The sequence below is a fragment of the Hypomesus transpacificus genome, chromosome 7, assembly GCF_021917145.1.
Source record: "Hypomesus transpacificus isolate Combined female chromosome 7, fHypTra1, whole genome shotgun sequence".
Taxonomy (NCBI): domain Eukaryota; kingdom Metazoa; phylum Chordata; class Actinopteri; order Osmeriformes; family Osmeridae; genus Hypomesus; species Hypomesus transpacificus.
In genome coordinates, this window is record NC_061066.1 from 10,008,083 (window position 1) to 10,034,852 (window position 26,770).

General features: G+C 51.0%; 2 protein-coding genes across 3 annotated transcripts in view; both read right to left on the reverse strand.

Moving 5' to 3' along the window:
- Nucleotides 1-299: 299 nt before the first annotated feature.
- aebp2 (AE binding protein 2) lies at nucleotides 300-5,437 on the reverse strand. Of its 2 annotated transcripts, none has more exons than XM_047023171.1 (8): nucleotides 4,782-5,437; nucleotides 3,738-3,954; nucleotides 2,913-3,020; nucleotides 2,493-2,676; nucleotides 2,161-2,303; nucleotides 1,536-1,603; nucleotides 1,114-1,227; nucleotides 300-964 (listed from the first exon to the last, which is right to left on the reverse strand). In XM_047023171.1, exons 1-8 carry the CDS (start codon nucleotides 5,303-5,305, stop codon nucleotides 952-954), a joined length of 1,371 nt encoding a protein of 456 aa, XP_046879127.1. In that variant the 5' UTR covers nucleotides 5,306-5,437; the 3' UTR covers nucleotides 300-951. The 2 variants fall into 2 exon arrangements, with proteins under 2 accessions (XP_046879127.1, XP_046879128.1); XM_047023172.1 differs by having other exon boundaries at nucleotides 301-964; nucleotides 2,161-2,285.
- A 1,731-nt stretch (nucleotides 5,438-7,168) lies between these two features.
- plekha5 (pleckstrin homology domain containing, family A member 5) overlaps nucleotides 7,169-26,770 on the reverse strand; it is a 46,287-nt gene continuing 26,685 nt past the window's right edge. Inside the window, exons 11-33 of the mRNA XM_047023311.1 lie at nucleotides 25,615-25,819; nucleotides 23,690-23,910; nucleotides 23,282-23,297; nucleotides 22,709-23,235; nucleotides 21,080-21,590; nucleotides 20,891-20,968; nucleotides 19,894-20,013; nucleotides 18,808-18,861; nucleotides 14,756-14,836; nucleotides 13,101-13,187; nucleotides 12,926-13,006; nucleotides 12,266-12,436; nucleotides 11,929-12,030; nucleotides 11,725-11,827; nucleotides 11,606-11,637; nucleotides 10,853-11,000; nucleotides 10,600-10,721; nucleotides 9,629-9,814; nucleotides 9,004-9,195; nucleotides 8,561-8,637; nucleotides 8,004-8,215; nucleotides 7,728-7,798; nucleotides 7,169-7,649 (exon numbers count right to left, since the gene is read on the reverse strand). Of these exons, the coding sequence (XP_046879267.1) occupies nucleotides 7,731-7,798; nucleotides 8,004-8,215; nucleotides 8,561-8,637; nucleotides 9,004-9,195; nucleotides 9,629-9,814; nucleotides 10,600-10,721; nucleotides 10,853-11,000; nucleotides 11,606-11,637; nucleotides 11,725-11,827; nucleotides 11,929-12,030; nucleotides 12,266-12,436; nucleotides 12,926-13,006; nucleotides 13,101-13,187; nucleotides 14,756-14,836; nucleotides 18,808-18,861; nucleotides 19,894-20,013; nucleotides 20,891-20,968; nucleotides 21,080-21,590; nucleotides 22,709-23,235; nucleotides 23,282-23,297; nucleotides 23,690-23,910; nucleotides 25,615-25,819 (3,394 nt within the window). The 3' untranslated portion in view covers nucleotides 7,169-7,649; nucleotides 7,728-7,730. The remainder of the gene's footprint in view (nucleotides 7,650-7,727; nucleotides 7,799-8,003; nucleotides 8,216-8,560; nucleotides 8,638-9,003; nucleotides 9,196-9,628; nucleotides 9,815-10,599; nucleotides 10,722-10,852; nucleotides 11,001-11,605; nucleotides 11,638-11,724; nucleotides 11,828-11,928; nucleotides 12,031-12,265; nucleotides 12,437-12,925; nucleotides 13,007-13,100; nucleotides 13,188-14,755; nucleotides 14,837-18,807; nucleotides 18,862-19,893; nucleotides 20,014-20,890; nucleotides 20,969-21,079; nucleotides 21,591-22,708; nucleotides 23,236-23,281; nucleotides 23,298-23,689; nucleotides 23,911-25,614; nucleotides 25,820-26,770) is intronic.

Genomic DNA, 26,770 nt, shown 5'->3' on the forward strand with positions numbered 1-26,770 from the left:
ATGTAGCTTGATGTGAATGGAGACTAGCTTTCCAGGTAGGAGATGCGATAACGTCTGGGAGGACTGGACGAGAGGAGAGATGGACGAGAGAAGGACAGGAGGGGAGGAGTTTCTGGGACCCACAGGAAGCTGTCATGTCTGGAACACCAAGAGAGAGAGGCAGGGGAGAGAGGCATGGGAGAGAGGCAGGGGAGAGAGGCATGGGAGAGGCAGGGGAGGGAAAAGGGAAGACATGCAGAAAACGGCCCAGGCCAGATTCAAACCCTGTCCCCTGCATTAAAGGCTTCAGCCCCTGAGACTGACACAACCACCATTATCTTCAACACGGTTTTCTGTTTTATTAAAAAGTCAAGTTAATGTTAATAAACTAGTACACACACACACAGCTCTGCAGTACAGTCCATCCTGTTACAACATGCTGGTCTAGAACACACACTCAGCTCTGGAACCCCTATTTCTGACACTTCCTGCACACACACAGAAAGACCAGAATACTGGCCTTCTTCACCATCATCATCATCTGATGGTACACAGGCGCTGTGACATTTTTTTTAACATTCAAAAACTATAATTCTATCACAATGTACAATTGCAATCTTTTAAAACATCTATATTAAAAACACAGTAGAGCAGAGAAAATACAACCTTATCTACAGGTAAATCTGCAGGTATAAAAATATATTACAAATCTTCAGGAAGTATTTACAGTTTTCTCTACGTAGAGATCAGGATGCTGGTGGACAAGCTAATGACATCTGTCCCCCAGGAGAAATGTGACCCCCCTGAGGGCATGAACCCTGAGAGGAAGGAGAGATGGTGGAAGGAGGGGTGAACCCCCCTGAGGGCATGAACCCTGAGAGGAAGGAGAGATGGTGGAAGGAGGGGTGAAGGATTGCAGCTCATGTTCTCTCCTGGCAGGGCCGCAGGACGTGACACGTGCACTTCCTGTCTCTAGAAGAACATCCTGTCAAGTGGAAGAGGAGGTCAGCTGGTCTCAGGTCACACACCCTCATACACACACTAACACACCCTCATACACACACTAACAAACCCTCATACACACACTAACTCACACAAACACTTGCACACCCATTGGCTGCCTCCCAGGGTTACCTGTAGATGCTAGGGGCAAGCTGCACAGCTGTGTCTGGGGGCAGCTGGGACAGGTGGACCACCTTGGTCTTCTGCTGGGGACGCTCGCTCTCACTCACCCACACATCAGCCAGGCTGGGGGGCAGGTAGACATACCACATGAGGGGCAGGTAGAAAAACCAGGTAGACATATAGGTAGACATACCACATGAGGACAAGGACATACAACTTCAACACTAAACAAGCCTGAAGAGAGGAGAGGTGGAGGAAGAGAGCTGGAGGAGAGGAGGAGGAGAAGAGGGGAGAGGGTGGAGGAGGGGAGAGGGTGGAGGGGAGAAGAGAGGGTGGAGGAGGAGACAAGAGAGAGGGTGGAGGAGGAGAGAAGAGAGGGTGGAGGAGGAGAGAAGAGAGGGTGGAGGAGGATGATGGAGAGTGTTTCTCACATGTCCTCAGGTGTCCAGTGCAGCAGAACCTTCACCTTGCCACTGTCCTCCTTCCTCCTGGCTATCACCTGCACGGGGAGAGGGATGAGGAGAGGAGAGAGGGAGGAGGAGAGAAGAGAGGAGAGAGGGAGGAGGAGAGAAGAGAGGGAGGAGGAGAGTAGAGAGGGAGGAGAGAAGAGAGGGATGAGGAGAGGAGAGAGGAAGGAGGAGAGTAGAGAGGGAAGAGAGAGGGATTAGGAGAGAGGGAATATGGAGGAGAGGAGAGAGGGATGAGGAGAGAGGGATGAGGAGGAGGAGAGAGGGAGGAGGAGAGGAGAGAGGGAGGAGGGAGGAGGAGAGAGCGAGGAGAGGAGAATGAGGGAGGAGAGATGAGCAAGGGATGAGGGAGGAGAGAAGAGGGGGATGAGGGAGGAGAGGAGAGGTATGAGGAAGAGGAGAAGAGAGAGGGATGAGGAAGAGGAGAAGAGAGAGGGATGAGGAAGAGGAGAAGAGAGAGGGATGAGAGGAGAGAGGGATGAGGAGGAGAAGAGAGAGGGATGAGGAGGAGGAGAGGAGAGAGGGAGGAGAGAGGGATGAAACAAGTCTGCTGGAGTAGGAGTGTGTATGAGAGTGTGTGTGTGTGTACCGTGCTGTGGAACACCAGGCTGTGTCCCTGTCCCTGGCTCTCGATGTGTGTGGCCAGGTTCAGGCAGATGGCACGGTGCCGGATGGCGTCCATCGTCATGGCGTCAAAGAAGTCGTGCGGGCGCGCTGGAGCGAGAGAGCAGACTGGGGTGAGAGAGGAGGTCAGAGGTCAACCAGGGTCACAGGTCAACCAGGGTCACATGTCAGAGGGAAGCCAATCAGGTGTGTGTGTATAGTGTGTGTCTCTCTGTGTGTGTATAGTGTATGTGTCTGTGTGTGCGTGCGTATAGTGTGTGTCTGTCTGTGTGTGGGTGTGTGTGTGTGTCTACATACGTAAGGACCTCCTTCGTTTGTTCTTCAGCTTCCTCCTCTTGTTAAGCCCCGCCTTAGAGGGAGATTCCTCCTTCCCCCTGCTCTGATTGGCCAGCTTGGAACTCTGGGCGCTGAAGTGAGTGGGCACATGGCGCGCTAGCCCCCCCTGGGAGGCAAAGGTGGCACTGCAGCCCCCCACCACACACTGCGCACACACAAACACACTCTGTATCAAACACAACTTCTGCAAACTTATTTGTGTAGGAACGTGTGAGAGTGTGCTACTCATGAACCTACTGGATGTGGTGAGAGAAAGAGAGAGACAGAGAGAGAGAGAGAGAGAGAGAGAGAGAAGACATGCAGATGTGAACCTGGGTGACAGGTTAATAGAGCTGCTGTTTCTGTGTGTGGGAGCACACAGAGAGAGAGGTGGGGGGTCACCTTGAAGGGCTTGTCTCCGCTGTGTGACAGCATGTGTCTCTGGAGCCAGCTCTGACTGGTGGATGGGGTGTTGAACACTTTACAGCCCTTCCACAGACACACAAACACCTGCAGCACAGACACACACAGTTAAACACACTGCTCAGTGTGGGTCTGTGTGGGGTCAAAGAGGAGAGAGAGAGAGAGAGGGGGGGGGGAGGTAGAGAGAGAGGAGACACAAAGAGAGAGGGAGGGAGGGAGAGAGAGAGAGAGAGAGAGAGAGAGAGAGAGAGAGAGAGAGAGAGAGAGAGAGAGAGAGAGGGGGGGGGGGGGAGGTAGAGAGAGAGGAGACACAAAGAGAGAGGGAGGGAGAGAGAGAGAGAGAGAGAGAGAGAGAGAGAGAGAGAGAGAGAGAGAGAGAGAGAGAGAGAGAGAGAGAGAGAGAGGAGACACAAAAGAGAGGGAGGGAGAGAGAGAGAGAGAGAGAGAGAGAGAGAGAGGAGACACAAAGAGAAAGGGAGGGAGAGAGAGAGAGGTAGAGAGAGAGAGAGAGGGAGGTAGAGAGAGAGAGGGAGGTAGAGAGAGAGAGGTAGAGAGAGAAAGAGAGAGAGAGAGAGAGAGGAGACACAAAGAGAGAGGGAGGGAGAGAGAGAGGGAGGTAGAGAGAGGAGACAAAGAGAAAGGGAGGGAGAGAGAGGGAGGTAGAGAGAGAGAGGGAGGTAGAGAGAGAGAGGGAGGGAGAGGGAGGTAGAGAGAGAGAGGGAGGGAGAGAGGGAAGAAATAAGGAGAGAAAGGAGGAGAGCACTGGGGAAAGGAGAGAGGAGGAGAGCCAGGAGCAGAACTGACCCCTCCTGTGTGGGTGTGTCCGTGGGCAGCCCTCAGGTGCTCCGCCCTCAGGTGCTCCGCCAGGTCGGGGCTGGAGAGGAAGCCCCTCAAGCAGCCGTCCCAGAGGCAGGCGTAGCCCTTGCTGCCCCCAGATATCCCCGCTCCACCGTGCATCATGGCCGGGGTGGAGCGCCCGCTGGACAGGGTGCTCTCCTGGTCCACCAGGGGGCTGCTGATACTGGGGGAGAGGGGGGTGTTAGTCTGCTTAAACACACAGTCTCACCAACACACACACACCTCCCAGGTCTCCAGCTGCTTCTGTGCTGGGTGCCAGAAGGGGAACAACAGTTAAATTGAAGCCCTGCAGCTGCTCCCCTCCTCTGCCCCTCCCCCCTCCCTCCTCTACCCCTCACTCCCCGTGTGGGTGGGGTGTGTAGGTGCTGATGGGGTGACAGACAGCCACAAAGTAGCCTCCTATCTGATCTATCTGTCACATTGTGTATGTCTCACAATGTGACAATTTATGAGTGTGTGTGTACGAATTTTAGCATGTTTCGACTCCCCAATCAATTTCCAACACGTAGCTGACCACAAAGGCACTACCTGTTAGTGTGTGTATGAGTGCATGTGTGTGAACGGACGTCATCTTCAGTTGGATCAGACACGCTGATGACTGTTGCCTTCTGGGAAATTGGCGTCTTCGTCCTTAACGTGACTACAGACTTCACACCGAATAGCAGCTACCGACGGCAGGACACGGCTGGAGTTTTCCATTCCCTACTTTTGTCAAAACTCTACGCGGACAAAAGACCTCGAGACGCACCGCTGTGCACAGGGTGCAGATGCTTTGTAACGGAACAAACTCTCATCAAGACGCTGGAAACCAATACATGCTGCTCGCGCGGAGGTGGAAAGCTGGCAACCACACTTAGGTTGTAATTTAGAGACGATTAAGGAATATCCTACCGGAAAAAGGAAAATAAAACGGTAATGTAAACATAAGCAACTTCCCGCAAGGGGGTCTAACCGTTGCCCTTTCTTTAGGTTTATCAATAATCCACCGACCTGTCCTCGGAATCCATTCGGCTCAGCGGTTCCCCATCCGAGGACGAGATCTCCAAACTGGCCCGTCTCTTGATTCCGTGATCGTTTTTCTCGGTAGAATCGTCTCTAGTCTTCAGGTCGCTGGGAGGCGAGGGCACGCTCGAGGGAGGCGAGGGCACGCTCTCCTCTCTTTGTTCTTCTTTCAGCCCCCTCGAGCTCTCCACGGGATCAGAGCTGCTCGGTTGACGCTCATGCTCGGGACTGTTCCCCGGTACAGAGAGTTTACAGCCCATTTCCCGTTCTGCGTTTCTCAAAACCGTTTCTTTAGAGACGTTGGAATCTGGAGACGGTTTCTCGTGCTCCTCTCCGCCGGCTCGCCCGTCGTTAACGTCCATTTCTACACCATTCTCGTTGTCACCCGGTTCCTGTTTCGAGTCTGGGAGGCCCTGTGTCTTCTCACCGTCTTCCCCAGTGTCCCCGGTACCGTTATGGTCACTAGTTGATGGGGAATCTTGGTCGGTTCCGTCAGTTGTTGCCGCAGCCATAATTTTAGCACCAAATGTAGCTGATTAGAGAAGTTGTTAGTGTGGTTCGTCCCCCCTCTCTCTCCTCTCTCTCTGCCTACCACTCACCACCGGGCTGGGAGGACGAAAGGGGAGGAGAAACGTGACGTGACTGTCCGCATTGTCGCCTCTCCACGTGGTCTAACAAACAGAAAACTGATCCAAAATGCTGAAAAAGCACTATTTATTCCGGCGGAAGAGGTGCCAAGTCTGGCCTTGTTTCACAGCAGGCATTCACTATAAGATTATTTAAAACAATTAACTCGTTCCTCATTTAGATTTGATTTTGAACACGGTAGAGAAAGAGCGTGTGGGTGTTGGTTGAGCGACTGGAGAGGATTGTCCGGTGATAGTATTAATCACAGTGTTAAGCTGAACCCTTTGACATATGAAACATATTTCTACTTACGTAAATGAAACAAAAAACTATCTATTTTACTGCAACACGGTGTAAACAACCATCTCTACAGTGCAGTGACGTTTAATAGCTGGAATATATCTTGTTCAGCCAAGTGCTTTATAAGGGATGTGTATTTTGTCATCACGACACATTTCCAATACACAAGGGATAAAGAACGTCAACATTTAATTTATTTCTCATGATATAAAACAGATGATGGGAACATTTGCATATTGACTCTAATAATAACTTTTATAATGTTATAATATCAGCTCTTGTCAGGCTATGATGTACATCATTTACACAACAAACCTTTTTTTTTTTTTTTTTTTTTTTTACAATTTGTACATGTTTCTAAGTCCTGGTGTAACAAAAATCCATCTTATTGCTTTTTATATTCTATAGTCTGCAGTCTGATCAACAACTTCAAACTAGACAGAACAAAACAACCCTACATTTCATACACGTCTGTCTACACGTTAACTAGCAGTAGAAGCACTTCACTGGCATCCTCCCTGTCGCTGACCATCAGATAAATAAACCCAGTCTTACTCAAATATAAAACTCTCTCCTTAGGCAGCAACGAGTGGCACCTACTGGAAGCACCAGCCCACAAAATACTTCTTTATAATATCAGGAATATTCAAAAATATGTTTGATGATAGCTTACAAACTGTGAAGGAACTGCAAGGTGCAAATATGTGAAAATATAAAAAAAGGGGGGTTCAAGTTCTGCCCCAGCAGCAGAAAGCACCGATAGTCACTAGAGTGTCAAAACAGGGAGTGAGCTGCATGTGAGGAGAGGCTGGAGCGCTGCATGGGAGGAGAGGCTGGAGCACTGCATGGGAGGAGAGGCTGGAGCACTGCATGGGAGGGGAGGCTGGAGCACTGCATGGGAGAGGCTGGAGCGCTGCATGGGAGGAGAGGCTGGAGCACTGCATGGGAGGAGAGGCTGGAGCACTGCATGGGAGGGGAGGCTGGAGCACTGCACGGGAGAGGCTGGAGCGCTGCATGGGAGGAGAGGCTGGAGCGCTGCATGGGAGGAGAGGCTGGAGCGCTGCATGGGAGGAGAGGCTGGAGCGCTGCATGGGAGGGGAGGCTGGAGCGCTGCATGGGAGGGGAGGCTGGAGCACTGCATGGGAGGGGAGGCTGGAGCGCTGCATGGTAGAGGCTGGAGCGCTGCATGGTAGAGGCTGGAGCACTGCATGGGAGAGGAGGCTGGCGCGCTGCATGGGAGGAGAGGCTGGAGCGCTGCATGTGAGGAGAGGCTGGAGCGCTGCATGGGAGGGGAGGCTGGAGCGCTGCATGGGAGAGGCTGGAGCGCTGCATGGGAGGAGAGGCTGGAGCGCTGCATGGGAGGGGAGGCTGGAGCGCTGCATGGGAGGGGAGGCTGGAGCGCTGCATGTGAGGAGAGGCTGGAGCGCTGCATGGGAGGGGAGGCTGGAGCGCTGCATGGGAGGAGAGGCTGGAGCGCTGCATGGGAGGAGAGGAACCTCTACATGCTTATAACCCTAACCCTGTACAGTCCTCCTCATTGCTTCTAACACCTAACATATACACACCAACTGGAAACAATAACCCTGTAATAACAGGTGCAGTAGTAGTAATAATAATAACAATAATAACAATGGATTTTCTATCTTGTCAATGATCAATACTAGTAATATCTGTGTGGGTAAGATATTGGCATCACAGTAAAAACAGGTTGTCTGTCTGCATGTCAGTCGGTCTGTCTGTCTGTCTGTCATTCTTTCTGTCTCTGTCTATGGTCTGGTATAATATGGTATACCATATATAGGCATGTGTTGTCGTCACTCTGTAGGAGTGTAAACACGGAGCCCAGTGAGTAGTCGCCATCTTGGTTCTGTGAGAGCCATCTTGGATGTAGTTGCCAAAGTCCCATCTCATTGGTCAGCAAGGTCAACACTGTGGGGGTAGATTCACAGCCTTAACCTAGATAAAGACATCTGCTAAATGAACAAAATGTAAATGTGGACCTCTTACCGTCTAAACACACATGAAGTGTGACCCGTCTGGGAGCTGTGTGGGACTAGAGGAGGGGGGCTGGCCTTTCACTGTACACACACACACACTCAAATCATTAATAATCAGGTGGTATTCCCCTATTACATTTATTTAAGTGCAGCATGTTTTAATGATGCCTGCTAGGTTCTACATTTTTCACAATGTCATTGAGCTGTGTGGGTTAGACTGTGTGTGAGGTGTGTGTGAGGTGTGTGTGTGTGAGGTGTGTGGTGTATGTGAGGTGTGTTCTCTCACCAGTCACCAGGATGTTATTGTTGTGTTTGCTGTCGTCATAAGAGACTGTAATGTTCTCCTCCACCTCCTCCTGTTTCTCCTCCTCCACATCCACCTCCTCCTGTTTCTCCTCCTTCTCCACCTCCTCCTGTTTCTCCTCCTTCTCCACCTCCTCCTCTTCCACATCCACCTCCTCCTGCTTCTCCTCCAGGACCTCCTTTGCAGAAGGTTGTCTGGAACAGAGAGACGGTTGTCTGGAACAGAGAGGACCAAACCAGGTCCTGCCCTCTTGTGTGTGTAACCCACCTGGTCGAGGTGTGTGTAGCCTACCTGGTCGAGGTGTGTGTAGCCTACCTGGTCGAGGTGTGTGTAGTCTACCTGGTCAAGGTGTGTGTGTAACCTACCTGGTCAAGTTGGGTGTGTAGCCTACCTGGTCGAGGTGTGTGTAGTCTACCTGGTCAAGGTGTGTGTAGTCTACCTGGTCAAGGTGTGTGTAGCCTACCTGGTCAAGGTGTGTGTAGCCTACCTGGTCAAGGTGTGTGTGTAGTCTACCTGGTCGAGGTGTGTGTGTAACCTACCTGGTCGAGGTGTGTGCAGAGTTTTGGAGCTCAGTTTGAGGCCTGAGGATGTCCACATCCCGGGGCAGCGCTGTCTGCTACAACCCATACACACCACACACACACACCCCACACACACACACACAATCTCAGGGGTTGATGTTGGCTGGTTGTGCAGGCTAGGGTGGCTGATCCTGGTTTAAATCTCTCAGATAACCCCCAACTCTATGTTTTAAGTGTTTATTTTGGTATTATTATAAAAAGCCTAGGCAGTTTGTTCATGACTAGGTAGCTAGTATATTAATGGCAGATATGTGTTAACTATGGGATGGCAACACCTGCTGATCATTTTTTGATATTTGGTATATATACCTATCAACGAGTGTGAGTGAGTGTGTGTGTGTAAGGGTGTGTGTGTGTGTAAGGGGGTGTGTGTGTGTAAGGGGGTGTGTGTGTGAGTGTACCTCTGAGTGGGGCATAAAGATCTCAGTAGCTTCAGACAGGACCTCCTCCCCACATGGCAGCTTCCCCTCTTCAGTCTGCTCTTCCTCCTCTACCTTCATCTCCCTGGTCCCAGCCCCCTGGTCCAGGGTGGAGAGGTCCAGGCTGGCTTGGTCTCTGATCTTTTCCAGCTCCCATAGAGCAGCGTCCAAATCCTAAGGACCGAGAGACCCACACTCCTCAACAAACCCAGCCTGCAAACCAGGGGCGATTCTAGGATCAGACCTTTAGGGGTGCTCAGCCCCCAATGAGAATGTAACATGAATACAGTGCCTTGCAAAAGTGCTAAACCCCCTTGCTAATATAATCTCAAATTTTTAATTAATGTATTTTTCTGCAAAATATTGAATGAATGAAAAAACTAAGGATGTTTCTTCATGAACTACTAGCATCAAATGATGATAAACAATAATAATTGTTATTTTTAATTTTTGTATTATTATTTTTAGGGGTGCTGAGATGAAATTTAGGGGTGGTTGAGCACCCCTATAAAGGGTCTAAAATCCCACTGCTGCACACACACGCACACACACTCCTCAACAAACCCAGCCTACACACACACACGCGGGTTGAGGTGGAGGGGAGTACCTGTGTCGAGGTAGAGGGGGGAGAGGGGGAGGGGTCTCTCCTCTTGTCTCTCATAGTGGCCTGCTGGTGTCTCCTGATGCGCTCCAGTTGCTCCTCAACGCTCATTCGTGCCCTACCGCTCTCTCTCTCCCTCTCTCCTGCGCTTGCCTGCTCCACCGCGCTGCGCGGGTTAGGGTTAGGGCGCCCCTACACACACCAGGTAGAGCACCAGGTCACCACGACACCAGGGCTAGCTAGCATCACTCACTACACCAGGGCTAGCTAGCATCTACACCAGGGCTAGATAGCATCACTCACTACACCAGGGCTAGCTAGCATCACTCACTACACTAGGGATAGCTAGCATCACTCACTACTCCAGGGCTAGCTAGCATCACTCACTACTCCAGGGCTAGCTAGCATCATTCACTACACCAAGGCTAGCTAGCATCTACACCAGGGCTAGATAGCATCACTCACTACACCAGGGCTAGCTAGCATCACTCACTACACCAGGGCTAGATAGCATCACTCACTACACCAGGGCTAGCTAGCATCACTCACTACACCAGGGCTAGCTAGCATCACTCACTACACCAGGGCTAGCTAGCACCACTCACTATTCCAGGGCTAGCTAGCATCACTCACTACACCAGGGCTAGCTAGCATCACTCACTACACTAGGGATAGCTAACTTCACTCACTACTCCAGGGCTAGCTAGCATCACTCACTACACCAGGGCTAGCTAGCATCACTCACTACACCAGGGCTAGCTAGCATCACTCACTACACCAGGGATAGCTAGCATCACTCACTACACCAGGGCTAGCTAGCATCACTCACTACACCAGGGCTAGCTAGCATCACTCACTACACCAGGGATAGCTAGCATCACTCACTACACCAGGGAAAGCTAGCATCACTCACTACACCAGGGATAGCTAGCATCAGATCACTCAGATGAGGGGGTCTGGGGTGTTTTATGACTCACGTTGGTGTGACGAGTTTCGGGCTTCTTCCTCGTGACGTAGGAGGAGACAAAGTCCTGTGGGGGGGGCGGGGGGGACCTTGTCCTGGGGGGCACCACGCCAACAGGGTGGAGGGGGGGTCCTGCTAGGGGCAGCACACGGTTCATACATGGTCACACAGTTCATACATGATCACTACACACCCTCACAAATTACCCTTACATAATCCTTTAGAGGCTGTGAGGCTGGGGTCATTAGAGGCTGTGAGGTCAGTACCTTTAGAGACTGTGAAGCTGAGGTCGTTAGAGGCCGGGGCCTGTCTTTCGGTGGGGGGGTTTCTCCTGTCCTCTCCTGTGTTCTCTCCTGCCTCCTCCTTCACCGTGGTCAGCTCTGGCTCACTCTTACACAGGCGGTAATCTGTACCCTGGGGGGCAGAAGGGGGGGGTTAGGATACACCTTGGAACACACACACATCCTCTCACACACACACACACACATCCACACACACAACCTATCACACACACACATCCTCACACACACGAGAGGTGGACTGACGATGGAGAGAGGGAGGAGCTTAAGGACAGGCCCTGGGATGAAATGATTGGTTGCAGTTGGAGGCGGGGCACATCGGCGGGGATGATGAGCCAATGGGAGGAGGCCGGGGGTGAGGCTGAGAGGTGAAAGGTTGTGGCGTCTTACACTGTGCGTCACGTTTCTGGCGCTGGGCTTGCGGTCGTCTGGCCAGAGAGGGGCCGGGCAGGGGCCAAGGGGCTGGGGCAGGGGGGGGGGTGAGGGGAGGGGGGTGCTGGGAGGAGTCATAAGACTGGGGGAGGGGGGGCCGGGGGGGCGCGGGAGGGTCCCCCTCCCGGAGCGGGCTGGGGTACGGTAACAGCACCGGCTATCAACAACAACAACAACAATGCGGTTAGAGAAGCTGAACCCCCCTCACCCTAACCCTAAACACACAACCTCTTACCGCTCTGAGAGAGGTGGACACACACACAGACTGAGGCTGAGAGTTGAACTCACCTCGTTGTTGTCGAGGCTGGAGACCAGGACTCCTGTCCAGACAGAGAGGATGTTAGACACATAGTCCTGACTGAGACCCCAGTGTGTGTGTGTGTGTGTGTGTGAGCATGTGAGGTCACCAGTGTCACTGCTCTTCTTGTTCTTAGCCAGAGCCTCCATCACGTCCTGGATCCTCCACAGTTCCCTCTGGATCTGAACATGCTGCTGGCTGGGGGGCTCTGTCTGCGCACACACACACAACATATCATGAGTGCATGGGTATGTGTGTGTGTGTGAAGTGTGTGTGAGGTGTGAGGAATGTGTGTGTGTGTGAGGTGTGTTACCTGTGGGCTGCCCAGGGTGTCCAGCTGGCTGAGGAGGCTGGTCTTGGCCAGACAGACAGCAGCCTGCAGCCTGTTGTGCTCCCTCCTGGAGCGCTCCAACTCCTAAACACACACACGCTCGTCAGAGGCAGGGCATGTGCGTGTGTCTACATGTGTGTGTGAGGCAGGTGTGTGTGTGAGGCAGGTGTGTGTGTGTGAGGCAGGTGTGTGTGTGTGAGGCAGGTGTGTGTGTAAGGCAGGTGTGTGTGTGTGTGTAAGGCAGGTGTGTGTGTGTGAGGCAGGTGTGTGTGTGTGTGTGAGGCAGGTGTGTGTGTGTGTGTGAGAGAGAGAGCCTTACAGCGGTGACTCTCGTCAGCTCTCTACAGGTTCCAAGAAGGCCGCTCTGTAGCACATCCCTCTGCTGGATCAGGGCCCTCTGCCCCGGGTCGCTCTGCCCCGGGTCGCTCTGTCCTGGGGAGTGCTGCTCCAGCTCCTGGCTGGCCGAAAGCAGGGCCGTCTCCAGGGTGTGCTGCAGAGACAGGAGGGAGGAGGGAGAGAGGAGAGGGAGGAGGAGGGAGAGAGGAGAGGGGGGAGGAGGAGAGGGAGAGAGGAGGAGGAGGAGGAGAGGGAGGAGGAGGAAGAGGAGGAGGAGAGGGAGGAGAGTTCAAGCTCAAGTCGGGGGTTCAGATGGCTAAGCGGTTAGGGAGTCGGGCTATTAATCAGAAGGTTGTTGGTTCGATTCCCGGCCACGCAAAATGACGTTGTGTCCTTGGGAAAGGCACTTCACCCTACTTGCCTCGGGGGGTCCCTGTACTTACTGTAAGTCGCTCTGGATAAGAGCGTCTGCTAAATGACTAAATGTAAATGTAAAGTATACACATAATAACCTATACTAACCTTATAAACTTATACTAACCTAAGACAAGTGAATTACAGAGGGAGGTGGAGAGGGAGGTGGAGAGGGAGGAGGAGAGGGAGGTGGAGAGGGAGGAGGTGGAGAGTGGGTAAGGTCTCCTACCTTCTCTCTGTGGAGCTGCTGTAGTTTGTCCTCTTGTATTCTCACTGCTTTGTCCTGCTCACACAGTCTGCTGAGCTTGGTCTGAGACACACACACATAAGGATTAGATCAAACACAAATATCCTTCCGAGTAGAGGAGCTTTGGAGGAGCTGTAGAGAACAGAGAATAACTTACATCTATGTCCAGTTCCTCGGGCCTGGCCTGTATATCCAGTTCCTCTGGCCTAGTCTGGCCCGTGCCGTCTCTCTGGTCCTGTGGAGCCTGCAACAAGGACACTGTCACACACAGATAGACTGATGGATACATAGATCATTCCAGAGAGACTGGAGGGGATGGGCTGAGATGGGAGTGGGCATGCAGTTAGTGCTGGGGATGAGGCTGGGGATGGAGTTAGTGCTGGGGATGAGGCTGGGGATGGAGTTAGTGCTGGGGATGAGGCTGGGGATGGAGTTAGTGCTGGGGATGAGGCTGGGGATGGAGTTAGTGCTGGGGATGAGGCTGGGGATGGAGTTAGTGCTGGGGATGAGGCTGGGGATGGAGTTAGTGCTGGGGATGAGGCTGGGGATGGAGTTAGTGCTGGGGATGAGGCTGGGGATGGAGTTAGTGCTGGGGATGAGGCTGGGGATGGAGTTAGTGCTGGGGATGAGGCTGGGGATGAGGCTGGGGCTGAGGCTAGGGATGAGGCTGGAGATGAGGCTGGGGATGAGGATGGGAGGCTGTTAGCACTGCCCCCTGGATCTTCCTGTCAGGACAGCAGCTAGAAAGCATGACTAATGAACACCTGTACATGACTAATGAACACCTGTACAGGACTTATGAACACCTGTACATGACTAATGCATACCTGTACAGGACTAATGAACACCTGTACATGACTAATGAACACCTGTACAGGACTAATGAACACCTGTACATGACTTATGAAAACCTGTACATGACTAATGAACACCTGTACAGGACTTATGAACACCTGTACATGACTAATGAACACCTGTACAGGACTTATGAACACCTGTACATGACTTATGAACACCTGTACAGGACCTGGGCTGAATACAGTCATCACACACTGTCACCCCTCGCTCATGACTCACACTGCTGAGACTGTCTCCTCAAGCAGGCAGATGATTCTCAGCTCCTAACCCTAACCCAAGCAGGCAGATGATTCTCAGCTCCTAACCCTAACCCAAGCAGGCAGATGATTCTCAGCTCCTAACCCTAACCCAAGCAGGCAGATGATTCTCAGCTCCTAACCCTAACCCAAGCATGCAGATGATTCTCAGCTCCTAACCCTAACCCAAGCAGGCAGGTGATTCTCAGCTCCTAACCCTAACCCAAGCAGGCAGGTGATTCTCGACTCCTAACCCTAACTATAAGAGCTGTTAAGACAAAGTGGATCAGAAACAGGAAGTTTAGCTCTGATTGGACACTCTCTGAGCACAGACAACCAAACCAGCCTTGTGCAAATGTAAACAACAACAATCTAAGTTAGTAAACAATGTAACAACACCACCAGGAAGGAACACCACCGACTGACTAACCAGCTAAACAGCCTGGATGGATGGATCCATGTACGCTAAACAGCCTGGATGGATGGATGGAGGAAAGGAAGGGAGGGATGGAGGAAAGGAAGGGAGGGATGGAGGAAAGAAGGGAGGGAGGGATGGACGAAAGGAAGGGAGGGAGGGAGGAAAGGAAGGGAGGGAGGGATGGAGGAAAGGAAGGGAGAGAGGGAGGGAGGAAAGGAAGGGATGGATGGAGGAAAGGAAGGGAGGGAGGGATGGAGGAAAGGAAGGGAGGGAGGGAGGGTCGTATCACCAGGATCTTACTTGCTGGTACAGTTGTGGCCTGGGTGCTGAATTCTCTATCATTGTGTGAATCATGAAGATAAGAGGCTCGTTCTCCTTCATCTGACCGGCAGTGGGAGGGGAGTGGCGGGAGGGGAGCAGCAGCAACACAGGAATTAGAGGGACAGCTCTTCCACAGCTGAACACATGAATTAGAGGGACAGCTCTTCCACAGCTGAAGACTGGAAGACTGAGAAGTGTTGAGGCTCGTTAGCAGACAAGGAGAAGCTGAGCTTTTTGTTGGTGTGTTTGGGTTGTGGTAGTATTTCCTGGCTTTTCTGTCTCCTAACAGACTATCACGGGCAACCTGGGCTAACCAGACTATAACCAGATAACTCTAACTGTCCAGGTTGTTTTGATCTGTGTGATGTGGAGCAGGGATGACTGACGTCCTGCCCCTGGGACACGGATAATACAAATAGTTAGATTTAAAAGACAAAAAATATCGAAGATGGCAGCATTTCAGAGAGAAAGCAATTCCCCATTGACCTGTCACATCAGAACTTTGATTTGGGTCACGAAAGTCAGATAGACCGCATAGTCTTACTAGGCGGCAGCCATGTCTCGCGTCATGTCACAAAGTTCATAATTTTACAGTTCGGTCAATTCTACAACAAAAGTTTTACACCAAAAAAGTCAAGCAGGGCATTTCAACAGATATGGGAATTATGCTGGTCCGATGTGAAGACCAAACCTAATGAACAAGGACATCCCATCTCACATTGAGTGAGAGGAGTGGTAGGCCCCTGGAACCCCCTGAGTTAATAAATTATTTCAAAAAGTAAAATTGGAAAGGTTTGCTTGACCCAATGTTAGTTTCCTCAAGGATCACAATGACTCTTGCTTGGAGACCTGACCTGACCCACTGCAAAAAAAAAATCCTTGGGGAAACACTGCACTTTGTAAAGCTCTCTCTTGGAAGTCGCTTTGGATAAAAGCGTCTGCTAAATGAATACATGTAAATTGGTTGATTTTGTTTAATCCATTCTGAGAGTGATTTACAATGATATTAAAATCATAGATAAAGGTTGTTTATGTCAAACAATTTCAGATTACGTCTGAAATGCCAGGTTTAATTTTGGCCTGTAAAAAATATTATTTTCTGGTAATTTTTTTCATCTACCAGCCATTTTGGCTGGTACGCCAAAAAGTTAATTTCGAGCCCTGCATGCATCAATGTATGACTGATCTGCATGCATGCATGTATGACTGCCTGCAGCTACACATGGATGAGAGGGGCCTGAGGAGAGATATGGAAGCAAATCAGTGACATAATGTTTTGAATTTTAAAAAGGCATTGAATACTTAATATTGACATTTAAACACCACTGAATTAGTTGGTTTTGAATTCACGTCTTTAAAATTGAAATATGAATTTAAAGGAAAAAAACAACAAGAAGTGAGATGGTTCGGTTGCATTCAGGTTCGATTGCCTTATCTGTCCTTTGGTATCCTGGATGTTGCAATCAGAATTATTTCGGGTCAACATTTTTTGATCAAAATTACGCTATTCGAATTTGAGCAGCCTGAATTTAGTTGTAGTAGAATTTCTGAAGCTTTTTGGGTGCATTTTTGGGATCTCAACTTTACTGTTCGAATTGAGCAACCTGAATGTCCGAAACTTGTATTTTTTTTACATTGAAATCAAGTCATATTTCAATTTTAAAGAGGTGAATTCAAAACTGACAAATTCGGTGGTGTCAATATTAAGTATTCAACGCCTTAAAAAATTCTAAACATTATGTCACTGATGTGCTTCCATAACAGCCCTCTCTCTCCACGCTCTGAATCAATGTGCTGGACGAACGGCTTTTTCTGAGAATCTACAGGAAAATCAATCTGGAGTTACAAACGGTTAGTATAATAATTTTCTGCACAAATGTGCCCAAAACGGATACATTCATGTTAAATATAATAATATTCATGGTTAAATACATTCGTCAAATATAACAATAGTTATAAACGTAACATTTAATTAACGTAAAGCTCTAAAACGATTTAGCACTCAAATTCATGCAAAGAAATGTCTTGTATTACTTGATGAAGTCCTTAACTACACTCCCATCTAACCTATACTAGGACATAGCTTTGGGCTGAGCCCCACGTTTTACAATGTCTGGGTCCACCCCTGACTACCGAAACAAATATGATCACATTCTGTGGGAAACACTATATCCTGTATAGACCTGGTCCCAGTAGGACTAGATTAGCCAAGACTGGCCCTAAAACAAACCTGCTCCTAAGAAGCAGAGACCACTCTTACTTCTCTAGATCAGAGAAGAGTGGAGTTTAGAGGGTTACAGGACTCTAAAGGAAGGCAACAACAGAGACATCAGTAGAGTATAGTTGCAGTAAAGTAAAAAGGATGAATCATTTCAATAACGATAGTTTGGCTGAGACTGGATTAGGGATGGTGGCGAAAAATCGTTTGAGTACATAAATATTTTAGAGATTAGAGGAGATTAGAAACAATGGGGAAGAGAGACAGTAGACATGAGAGTAGACACAGGAGAGTAGAGACAGGAGAGTAGACACAGGAGAGTAGACACAGGAGAGTAGAGACAGGAGAGTAGACACAGGAGAGTAGAGACAGGAGAGTAGAGACAGGAGAGTAACAGTAGAGACAGGAGAGTAGAGACAGGAGAGTAGAGACAGGAGAGTAACAGTAGAGACAGGAGAGTAGAGACAGGAGAGTAACAGTAGAGACAGGAGAGTAGAGACAGGAGAGTAGAGACAGGAGAGTAGAGACAGGAGAGTAACAGTAGAGACAGGAGAGTAGAGACAGGAGAGTAGAGACAGGAGAGTAGAGACAGGAGAGTAACAGTAGAGACAGGAGAGTAGAGACAGGAGAGTAGAGACAGGAGAGTAACAGTAGAGACAGGAGAGTAGAGACAGGAGAGTAGAGACAGGAGAGTAACAGTAGAGACAGGAGAGTAGAGACAGGAGAGTAGAGACAGGAGAGTAGAGACAGGAGAGTAACAGTAGAGACAGGAGAGTAGAGACAGGAGAGTAACAGTAGAGACAGGAGAGTAACAGTAGAGACAGGAGAGTAACAGTAGAGACAGGAGACTGCTCCTCACCCCTGACTACCGAAACAAATATGATCACATTCTGTGGGAAACACTATATCCTGTATAGACCTGGTCCCAGTAGGACTAGATTAGCCAAGACTGGCCCTAAAACAAACCTGCTCCTAAGAAGCAGAGACCACTCTTACTTCTCTAGATCAGAGAAGAGTGGAGTTTAGAGGGTTACAGGACTCTAAAGGAAGGCAACAACAGAGACATCAGTAGAGTATAGTTGCAGTAAAGTAAAAAGGATGAATCATTTCAATAACGATAGTTTGGCTGAGACTGGATTAGGGATGGTGGCGAAAAATCGTTTGAGTACATAAATATTTTAGAGATTAGAGGAGATTAGAAACAATGGGGAAGAGAGACAGTAGACATGAGAGTAGACACAGGAGAGTAGAGACAGGAGAGTAGACACAGGAGAGTAGACACAGGAGAGTAGAGACAGGAGAGTAGACACAGGAGAGTAGAGACAGGAGAGTAGAGACAGGAGAGTAACAGTAGAGACAGGAGAGTAGAGACAGGAGAGTAGAGACAGGAGAGTAACAGTAGAGACAGGAGAGTAGAGACAGGAGAGTAACAGTAGAGACAGGAGAGTAGAGACAGGAGAGTAGAGACAGGAGAGTAGAGACAGGAGAGTAACAGTAGAGACAGGAGAGTAGAGACAGGAGAGTAGAGACAGGAGAGTAGAGACAGGAGAGTAACAGTAGAGACAGGAGAGTAGAGACAGGAGAGTAGAGACAGGAGAGTAACAGTAGAGACAGGAGAGTAGAGACAGGAGAGTAGAGACAGGAGAGTAACAGTAGAGACAGGAGAGTAGAGACAGGAGAGTAGAGACAGGAGAGTAGAGACAGGAGAGTAACAGTAGAGACAGGAGAGTAGAGACAGGAGAGTAACAGTAGAGACAGGAGAGTAACAGTAGAGACAGGAGAGTAACAGTAGAGACAGGAGACTGCTCCTCACCTGGCTGTCCAGGTACATGAGGTTTCTTTGGATGTGATGAGACAGAACATCACTCTGTCATCCGCAGCGGAGAGGAGAGAGAGGTAGGGTTAGGGTAAGAGTAGGAGGAGAGAGAGAGGTAGGAGGAGAGAGGTAGAGAGGAGGAGAGAGAGGTAGAGAGTAGAGGGAGGTAGAGAGTAGGAGGAGAGAGGAAGGAAGACGGGGAGGAGAGAGAGACAGAGGAATAATATTAATCAGTGAGAGATTAATGAATACAAGAACAGGAAAGAGAAAGGAGATTTCAAGCAGACAGATACACATAGATGCATCCCAGGAACAAGAACATGAAGAGAGGAGGAGGTAGAGGAGGAGGTAGGGGAGGAGGTAGAGGAGGAGGTGGAGGAGGAGGTAGAGGTAGGGGAGGAGGTAGAGGAGGAGGTAGGGGAGGAGGAGGAGGTAGAGGAGGAGGAGGAGGTAGGGGAGGAGGTAGAGGAGGAGGAGGTAGGGGAGGAGGAGGAGGTAGGGGAGGAGGAGGAGGGAGGGGAGGAGGGAGGGGAGGAGGAGGAGGTAGGGGAGGAGGAGGTAGAGGAGGAGGAGGTAGAGGAGGAGGTAGAGGAGGAGGTAGGGGAGGATGTAGGGGAGGAGGGAGGGGAGGAGGAGGAGGTAGAGGAGGAGGAGGTAGAGGAGGAGGTAGGGGAGGAGGAGGAGGTAGAGGAGGAGGTAGGGGAGGAGGAGGAGGAGGTAGAGGAGGAGGTAGGGGAGGAGGAGGAGGTAGGGGAGGAGGAGGTAGAGGAGGAGGTAGGGGAGGAGGTAGAGGAGGAGGTAGAGGAGGAGGAGGTAGAGGAGGAGGAGGAGGTAGGGGAGGAAGAGGAGGTAGAGGAGGAGGAGGAGGTAGAGGAGGTGGCTGAGCCGCCAGTCTGCTCTACTCCAGTGTGCTTTAAGACCATCCAGACCCACACAGCTAAATAGGCCAGGTCAGGCCAGACAGCACTGGAGAGAGCAGGAATTGCTGTATCTTTCACACAGATACATGCTGCTGAGAGGATGGATGTGGCAATGCAACACACACACATACATGGTACACAGCACACCCGTGCAGGTGCTGACCTTGGCGTTGGGTGTGTCCCTGCTGAGGCAGAGCAGCTGAGTCAGGGATAGCTGCCTGGCGCTGGTCAGCTCTGACTGCTGCCTACGCAGCTGGATCAGGAGCAGGGTCAGCTCTTCAGACTGCACACACACACACACACACACACACACACACACACACACAGCTGGATCAGGAGTAGGGTCAGCTCTTCAGACTGCACACACACACACACACACAGCTGGATCAGGAGCAGGGTCAGCTCTTCAGACTGCACACACACACACACACACACAGCTGGATCAGGAGCAGGGTCAGCTCTTCAGACTGCACACACACACACACACACACAGCTGGATCAGGAGCAGGGTCAGCTCTTCAGACTGCACACACACACACACACACACACACACACACACCATCCACATACACGTCTTTTCTTAGGATGACTTATAGAGGGCCCCGATGTTATGGCTGCAGCCTGAACAACGATCCCAGATATGAACACTAATATCCAGAACACACCTCTCCAGCTGCATCACCAGGTGATGAAGGGACCTCACCATGGGCCATCTGACTGCCTCCCTCTGCCTCCCTCTCTGCCTCCCTCTGCCTGCCTCTCTGCATACCTGTCTGCCTCCCTCTGCCTGCCTCTCTGCCTCCCTCTGCCTGCCTCTCTGCATACCTGTCTGCCTGCCTCTCTACCTGCCTCTCTGCCTGCCTCTCTGCCTCCTACATAGTAATCACCCTGAAGCTGTTTCACTTGCTGCCTCTACACTGCTGTTATCATGAAATTAGAGTGTGATGGAAGATAAGGAATATGATTATAAAACAGAACAACAGATAGACTTCTTGTAATTGTTTTACCCTTCAGAGAGGGACAGAGAGAAGGGAGGAGAGAGATAGAAAGAAAGAGGGAGAGAGACAGGAAAAGAGAGGAAGAAAGAGTGAGAGGAAGAGAGAGCCAAAGTAAGAGAAAGGAAGACAGAGAAAAAGAGAGAGAGCTACAGATCTGCTCACCGTCTTGCCCTGCAGGGACTGGGCTGAGATGGGCGGGGCAGGCAAGGCGGGGGGGAGGGACCTGCGCTCCGCAGGGTGCTGAGGACACAGTCATCACAGCTGCTACTGTCACATACTCTGAGCTGGGTTCACCTTAGTGTGGTGTGTCCTCTGTGAGTGTATGAGTGTGTCTGTGTTTGTGTGTGTCACCTTGGCGTGGTGAGGTCTGTACCGGCGGTCGATGCTCAGGTCTCCTCTGTAGTCGGAGGAGGTGATCTCACAGCGGGGGGCGGGGGGCAGGGCCTGGCGCGGGGGGGAGAAGGAGCTGTAGAGAGAGCCGTGAGAGGGGGAGGGGGGGACGGCGTGTGGGCGGGGCTGTGCGGGGTGGGCCCTGGTCCTGGGGCAGGGCAGGGTGGAGCAACGTGTGGGCGGGGCGGGGGGCAGTGCCAGGCTGTGGCGGGAGCAGGCTTGTCTCTGCTGCCACTCGTACAGCTGCCACATGGTGTCGTCCCGCATGGAGCGCCGCTTCTCCGCTGCCGTGAAGGGCGTGGCCTGGGGGGCAGGGCGCAGGGCGCGATCGTACAGGGAGCCCGCCACGCTGCACACGCTGTCCGGCCGGGGAAGCACCTTCCGGGGGAGCGTACGGTAGCCCTCGGGGTAGCGGGGCGGCGGGGCGCAATGGCTCGGCATGTTCCTGGGCAGCGTCTGGTAGGACACCATGCTGGGGGATGGGAGCAGCTCATGTCACCAGGTCATGTCACCAGGTCATGTCACCAGGTCATGTCACCAGGTCATGTCACCAGCTCATGTCACCAGCTCATGTCACCAGGTCATGTCACCAGGTCATGTCACCAGGTCATGTCACCAGGTCATGTCACCAGGTCATGTCACCAGGTCATGTCACCAGCTCATGTCACCAGCTCATGTCACCAGGTCATGTCACCAGGTCATGTCACCAGGTCATGTCACCAGGTCATGTCACCAGGTCATGTCACCAGCTCATGTCACCAGGTCATGTCACCAGGTCATGTCACCAGGTCATGTCACCAGGTCATGTCACCAGCTCATGTCACCAGCTCATGTCACCAGGTCATGTCACCAGGTCATGTCACCAGCTCATGTCACCAGGTCATGTCACCAGGTCATGTCACCAGGTCATGTCACCAGGTCATGTCACCAGCTCATGTCACCAGCTCATGTCACCAGGTCAGTTTCTCTGCGTTTTTGCTTGTCTGTGTCTGTGTGTGTGTGTGTGTGTGTGTGTGTGTGTGGGTGTACGTGAGTGGCTGTGTATAGGTGCGTGTGTTAGTGCCTAATTATAGACTGCTATGCCAATAGTTATGCTAATGAATACCTTAATTCTGGCTGGTACCTGGGAGCAGTAATTAATGAGTGGTTTCCATACCATAATAACCACCATCGCTATGGAGAATGCTGTGAACTTACTATGATCCTTATAATCACACAGAGGCCCACCTCAGTAGCATAGTCTGAGGTGATTGGCTGCTACTTTTCTTGTTCAGCACAGATTGCCCACAGGCAGCCCCAGAGTGACAAATCAGAGATGTTGATAATGAAGACTGGAATATCAAGGTAAAATTGCAGTAGTTCAGGATGGATCAGATCATATTAGACTAGATTAGGCCATATAAAACCAGATTAAATCAGATAATATGAGATTTGACCAGATTAAGGAGGAGTTATCTCATGTCTATGGGTGGGAGGCAGGCTGGTCTGGCCTACTGCCCCCCAACATTTCATATCTGTAGGATTAAACATCTTGTAATTCTGACACTACACAGCATCTGTTCATCCCAGAGGGCACACACACACCCCTACCTCCTCACGTCCTCATCTGGTCCCCTGGTCTTCTGAGTTTTGACCCAGTGTTCCAGCTGTTGCATGGAGCTGGTTCTGGACAGGCCTGTCTCTGGCTCTGGAGCCTGGGCCTGTCCTGGGCCTCTCCCCGGGGTGCCCCCCACCTCCCCTGGGATGCAGTCCCCCGGCCGCACCCCGGGGCCGTTGAGCTGGGCCTGGCGGCAGGCAGAGACGGAGGCGGCGATGGCGGCGGCCTGGGCGGGGAGCAGCTTGATGCTGCTGATCTTGGTGAGAGGTCGCTCACAGCTACCATCTCTCTGGAAACCGTACTTGTCTCCTTGGACGCGCAGGGTGCTGTACTTGTCCACTACCCTGTGGCTGCTGTAGTCTCCTTCCTTAACAGTAGCATACTTGTGGCTGCTGTAGTCTCCTTCCTTAACAGTAGCATACTTGTCTCCTCGGTAGGTCCTGTACTTGTCCTCTCCTTCTCTGAGAGAAAGCTGTCTCCTGAGCTCCTTCTGTAGAGCCTGTTTTTGTTGGTCTCTCTGCTGGTCTCTCTGGAGGGCGTGACAGTCTCCCTGCTGGTCTCTCTGCTGGTATCCCTGCTGGTCTCTCTGCTGGTCTCTCTGGAGGGTGTGACAGTCTCTCTGTTGGTCTCTCTGCTGTTCTCCCTTCTGGTCTCTCTGGAGGGCGTGACAGTCTCTCTGCTGGTCTCCCTGCTGGTCTCTCTGGAGGGTGTGACAGTCTCTCTGCTGGTCTCTCTGCTGGTCTCTCTGGAGGGTGTGACAGTCTCCCTGCTGGTCTCTCTGCTGGTCTCTCTGGAGGGTGTGACAGTCTCTCTGCTGGTCTCTCTGCTGGTCTCTCTGGAGGGTGTGACAGTCTCTCTGCTGGTCTCTCTGCTGGTCTCTCTGCTGGTCTCTCTGGAGGGTGTGACAGTCTCTCTGCTGGTCTCTCTGCTGGTCTCTCTGGAGTGTGTGACAGTCACTCTGCTGGTCTCCCTGCTGGTCTTTCTGGAGTGTGTGATGGTCTCCCACCCTCTCCAGCGCGTACTTCTCTCCATCTCTTGTCAATAGGTACTTCTCTCCGTCTTTGGAAGGAGCATATTTCTCCTCCATCTGGGCGCCGCAGTCTTTCCCTGCTTTCTGCCCTGCAGTCTTCCTGTCCTCCTCTCTGTGCAGCAGGAGCCTCTCTCCGTCTCTCTGCAGCGTGTAACTCACCCCGTCCTGCGGTCACATTCATATTACTACTAATGATCACATTCATATTACTACTAATGATCACATTCATATTACTACTAATGATCACATTCATATTACTACTAATGATCACATTCATATTACTACTAATGATCACATTCATATTACTACTAGTGATCACATTCTTATTTCTACTAATGATCACATTCATATTACTACTAATGATCACATTCATATTACTACTAATGATCACATTCATATTACTACTAATGATCACATTCATTTTACTACTAATAATCACATTCATATTACTATTGCTAGTATTAATAATCACATTCACATTTGGGTGTGCCTGCCTTTGGCCAGATATTTTACCCCTCTAGTATTTCATAAGAATGTGTTTTCTGTATAAAGCACCTTTCACTGTGGAAGCTCACATGCAGGCTTAGAAGCGTTCAAGTTGCCCTGCACACTACGCCAGGACAGGCATTAATTTAAAGAACGGAACCATGTTGATGTTATGATGTAGAATTGAGTCTATTGATCACATTTGCTACACTTTCTAGACTACCGTCTTTTACGGAAAATGAGCTGCATTTTCAATAAACTGCACCCCATCAAAATGGGAGCTTTGTGTTTGTAAATCTGAGTGTAAGCCTGGAATATAGACGCACTTGATACGGGAGCAATGAAGCGATCTTACAGCATGCCGTTGTGTAACACACTTCGAAAACGAAAGTAAGTACGTAAGTGCGTAATGTATGTTTTCTATTGCCCGGGAATTAACTAATATTAACCTTTAGTTTAGATGCGTGAGTTCTAAATATTTCCGACGGTCCCCACAGTGTAAGATATTTTTCCGGAACGGTAGCTAGCTAGCTTTAGTTAGCTTCTGGGCTAAGTTAACTAGCATAATACTCGTAGCAATGCATCTACCATGCTAGTGGTACTTGTTAGCCTTCTCAGTAGTACATTTTGAAGCCATACAAAAGCGTTTGTGGCATAGTTTTTGTCCATGTTTTATTATAAAAACGTGCTATAAGCCGCATCAAAATATAAGCCTCACCACCACAAGAACAATTTTAAATCGGGGTATAAACGGCAGCTTTATTTCTAAAATACGGTAAACCGTCTTCCCTATTCATGATCTGAACTGGGGCTGTGTCTACTACCGCACACTTGTGCACTGACTTTCAGTGCTTAGGGCGCTTCACTCACAAAACCAGAATAATTCAGTGCACTGAAAGTACCAGGATGGCGCACTGCAAACGGTCCAAAAAAACAGTGTACAACGATGGACACTACTCGCCCTAAACGGGCGCCATCTTGGCTACGTAGCGGAAAAGGAGGAGCCCTTTCGGCAGCATTTTCCACTTTAGTGGAGAAGCGCGTTCATTTTGGCAGGTTTTGCGGGTGTGGCGAGCAGATTTGCGTCCGTCACTTCCACCAAGTGTTTAACGTAAGTGTTCCATTTGAGACAGCACTTATCAGCGATAGAGTGCACTGAATATGTAAGTGCACTGTTTTGCAGGGCACTGTATTGCAGTGTACTTCATAAAGTGCGCGGTAGTAGACACAGCCTGTGACTGAGGAACACTGAACACACACATGGTCTGAACTGTGACTAAGGAACACTGAACACACACATGGTCTGAACTGTGACTGAGGAACACTGAACACACTCACACACACATGCACAGTGCCTTTGTCTGTGGAAGAGTTTCTACTGGCCTTCTGGAGGCAGAGTGTGTCTCCCTGGCTCTGCAGGGTGAAGCGCTGCCTGTCTCTCTGCCCGGACGGCTTCTCCTCCCTCCTGGTCTCCTGCGATGAGGAGCGGGCGCTGGGGGGGACAGCCTGCCGGTTCCTCTCGTTGTTCTGGATCTCTGGCCGGGTCAGAACATGGTGGTTCTCCTGGTCCAGCTTCAGCTTGTCCTGCCTGAGAGGGAGAGAGGGAACAAGGGAGGGAGAGAAGGAGAAAGGGAAGGAGGGAGGAAGAGAGAGAAGGAGAGAGGGAAGGAGGGAGGGAGAGAGGGGAGGAGGGAGGGAGAGAAGGAGAGAGGGAAGAAGGGAGGGAGAGAAGGAGAGAGGGAAGGAGGGAGGGAAGAAGGGAGGGAGAGAAGGAGAGAGGGAAGGAGGGAGGGAGAGAAGGAGAGAGGGAAGAATGGAGGTAGAGAAGGAGAGAGGGAAGGAGGGAGGGAGAGAAGGAGAGAGGGAAGGAGGGAGGGAGAGAAGGAGAGAGGGAACAAGGGAGGGAGAGAAGGAGAAAGGGAAGGAGGGAGGGAGAGAGAGAAGGAGAGAGGGAAGGAGGGAGGGAGAGAGGGGAGGAGGGAGGGAGAGAAGGAGAGAGGGAAGAAGGGAGGGAGAGAAGGAGAGAGGGAAGAAGGGAGGGAGAGAAGGAGAGAGGGAAGGAGGGAGGGAGAGAAGGAGAGAGGGAAGAAGGGAGGGAGAGAAGGAGAGAGGGAAGGAGGGAGGGAGAGAAGGAGAGAGGGAACGAGGGAGGGAGAGAAGGAGAGAGGGAAGGAGGAAGGGAGAGAAGGAGAGAGGGAAGGAGGGAGAGAAGGAGAGAGGGAAGGAGGGAGAGAAGGAAGGAGGGAGGGAAGGAGGGAGAGATGGGGAGATGGAGAGAGGGAGGGAGAGGAGAGAGGGAAGGAGGGAGGGAGAGAAGGAGAGAGGGAAGGAGGGAGAGAAGGAGAGAGGGAAGGAGGGAGGGAGAGAAGGAAGGAGAGAGGGAAGGAGGGAGGGAGAGAAGGAGAGAGGGAAGGAGGGAGAGAAGGAGGGAGAGAAGGAAGGAGGGAGGGAAGGAGGGAGAGATGGGGAGATGGAGAGAGGGAAGGAGAGAGGGAGAGATGGAGGGAGAAAAGGAGGGATGGAGAGAGGGAAGGATGGA

Bases quoted from the DNA above. Each gene is read 5' to 3' on its own strand.
- aebp2 (XM_047023171.1), bottom strand. From the start codon at position 5,305: ATGGCTGCGGCAACAACTGACGGAACCGACCAAGATTCCCCATCAACT. The intron at 3,021-3,737 runs GTCAGTTCTGCT...TCTGTGCTGCAG, and splicing joins GACACACCCACACAGGAGGG to GTGTTTGTGTGTCTGTGGAA. The intron at 2,677-2,912 runs GTGACCCCCCAC...GTGTGTGCGCAG, and splicing joins GCGGAGACAAGCCCTTCAAG to TGTGTGGTGGGGGGCTGCAG.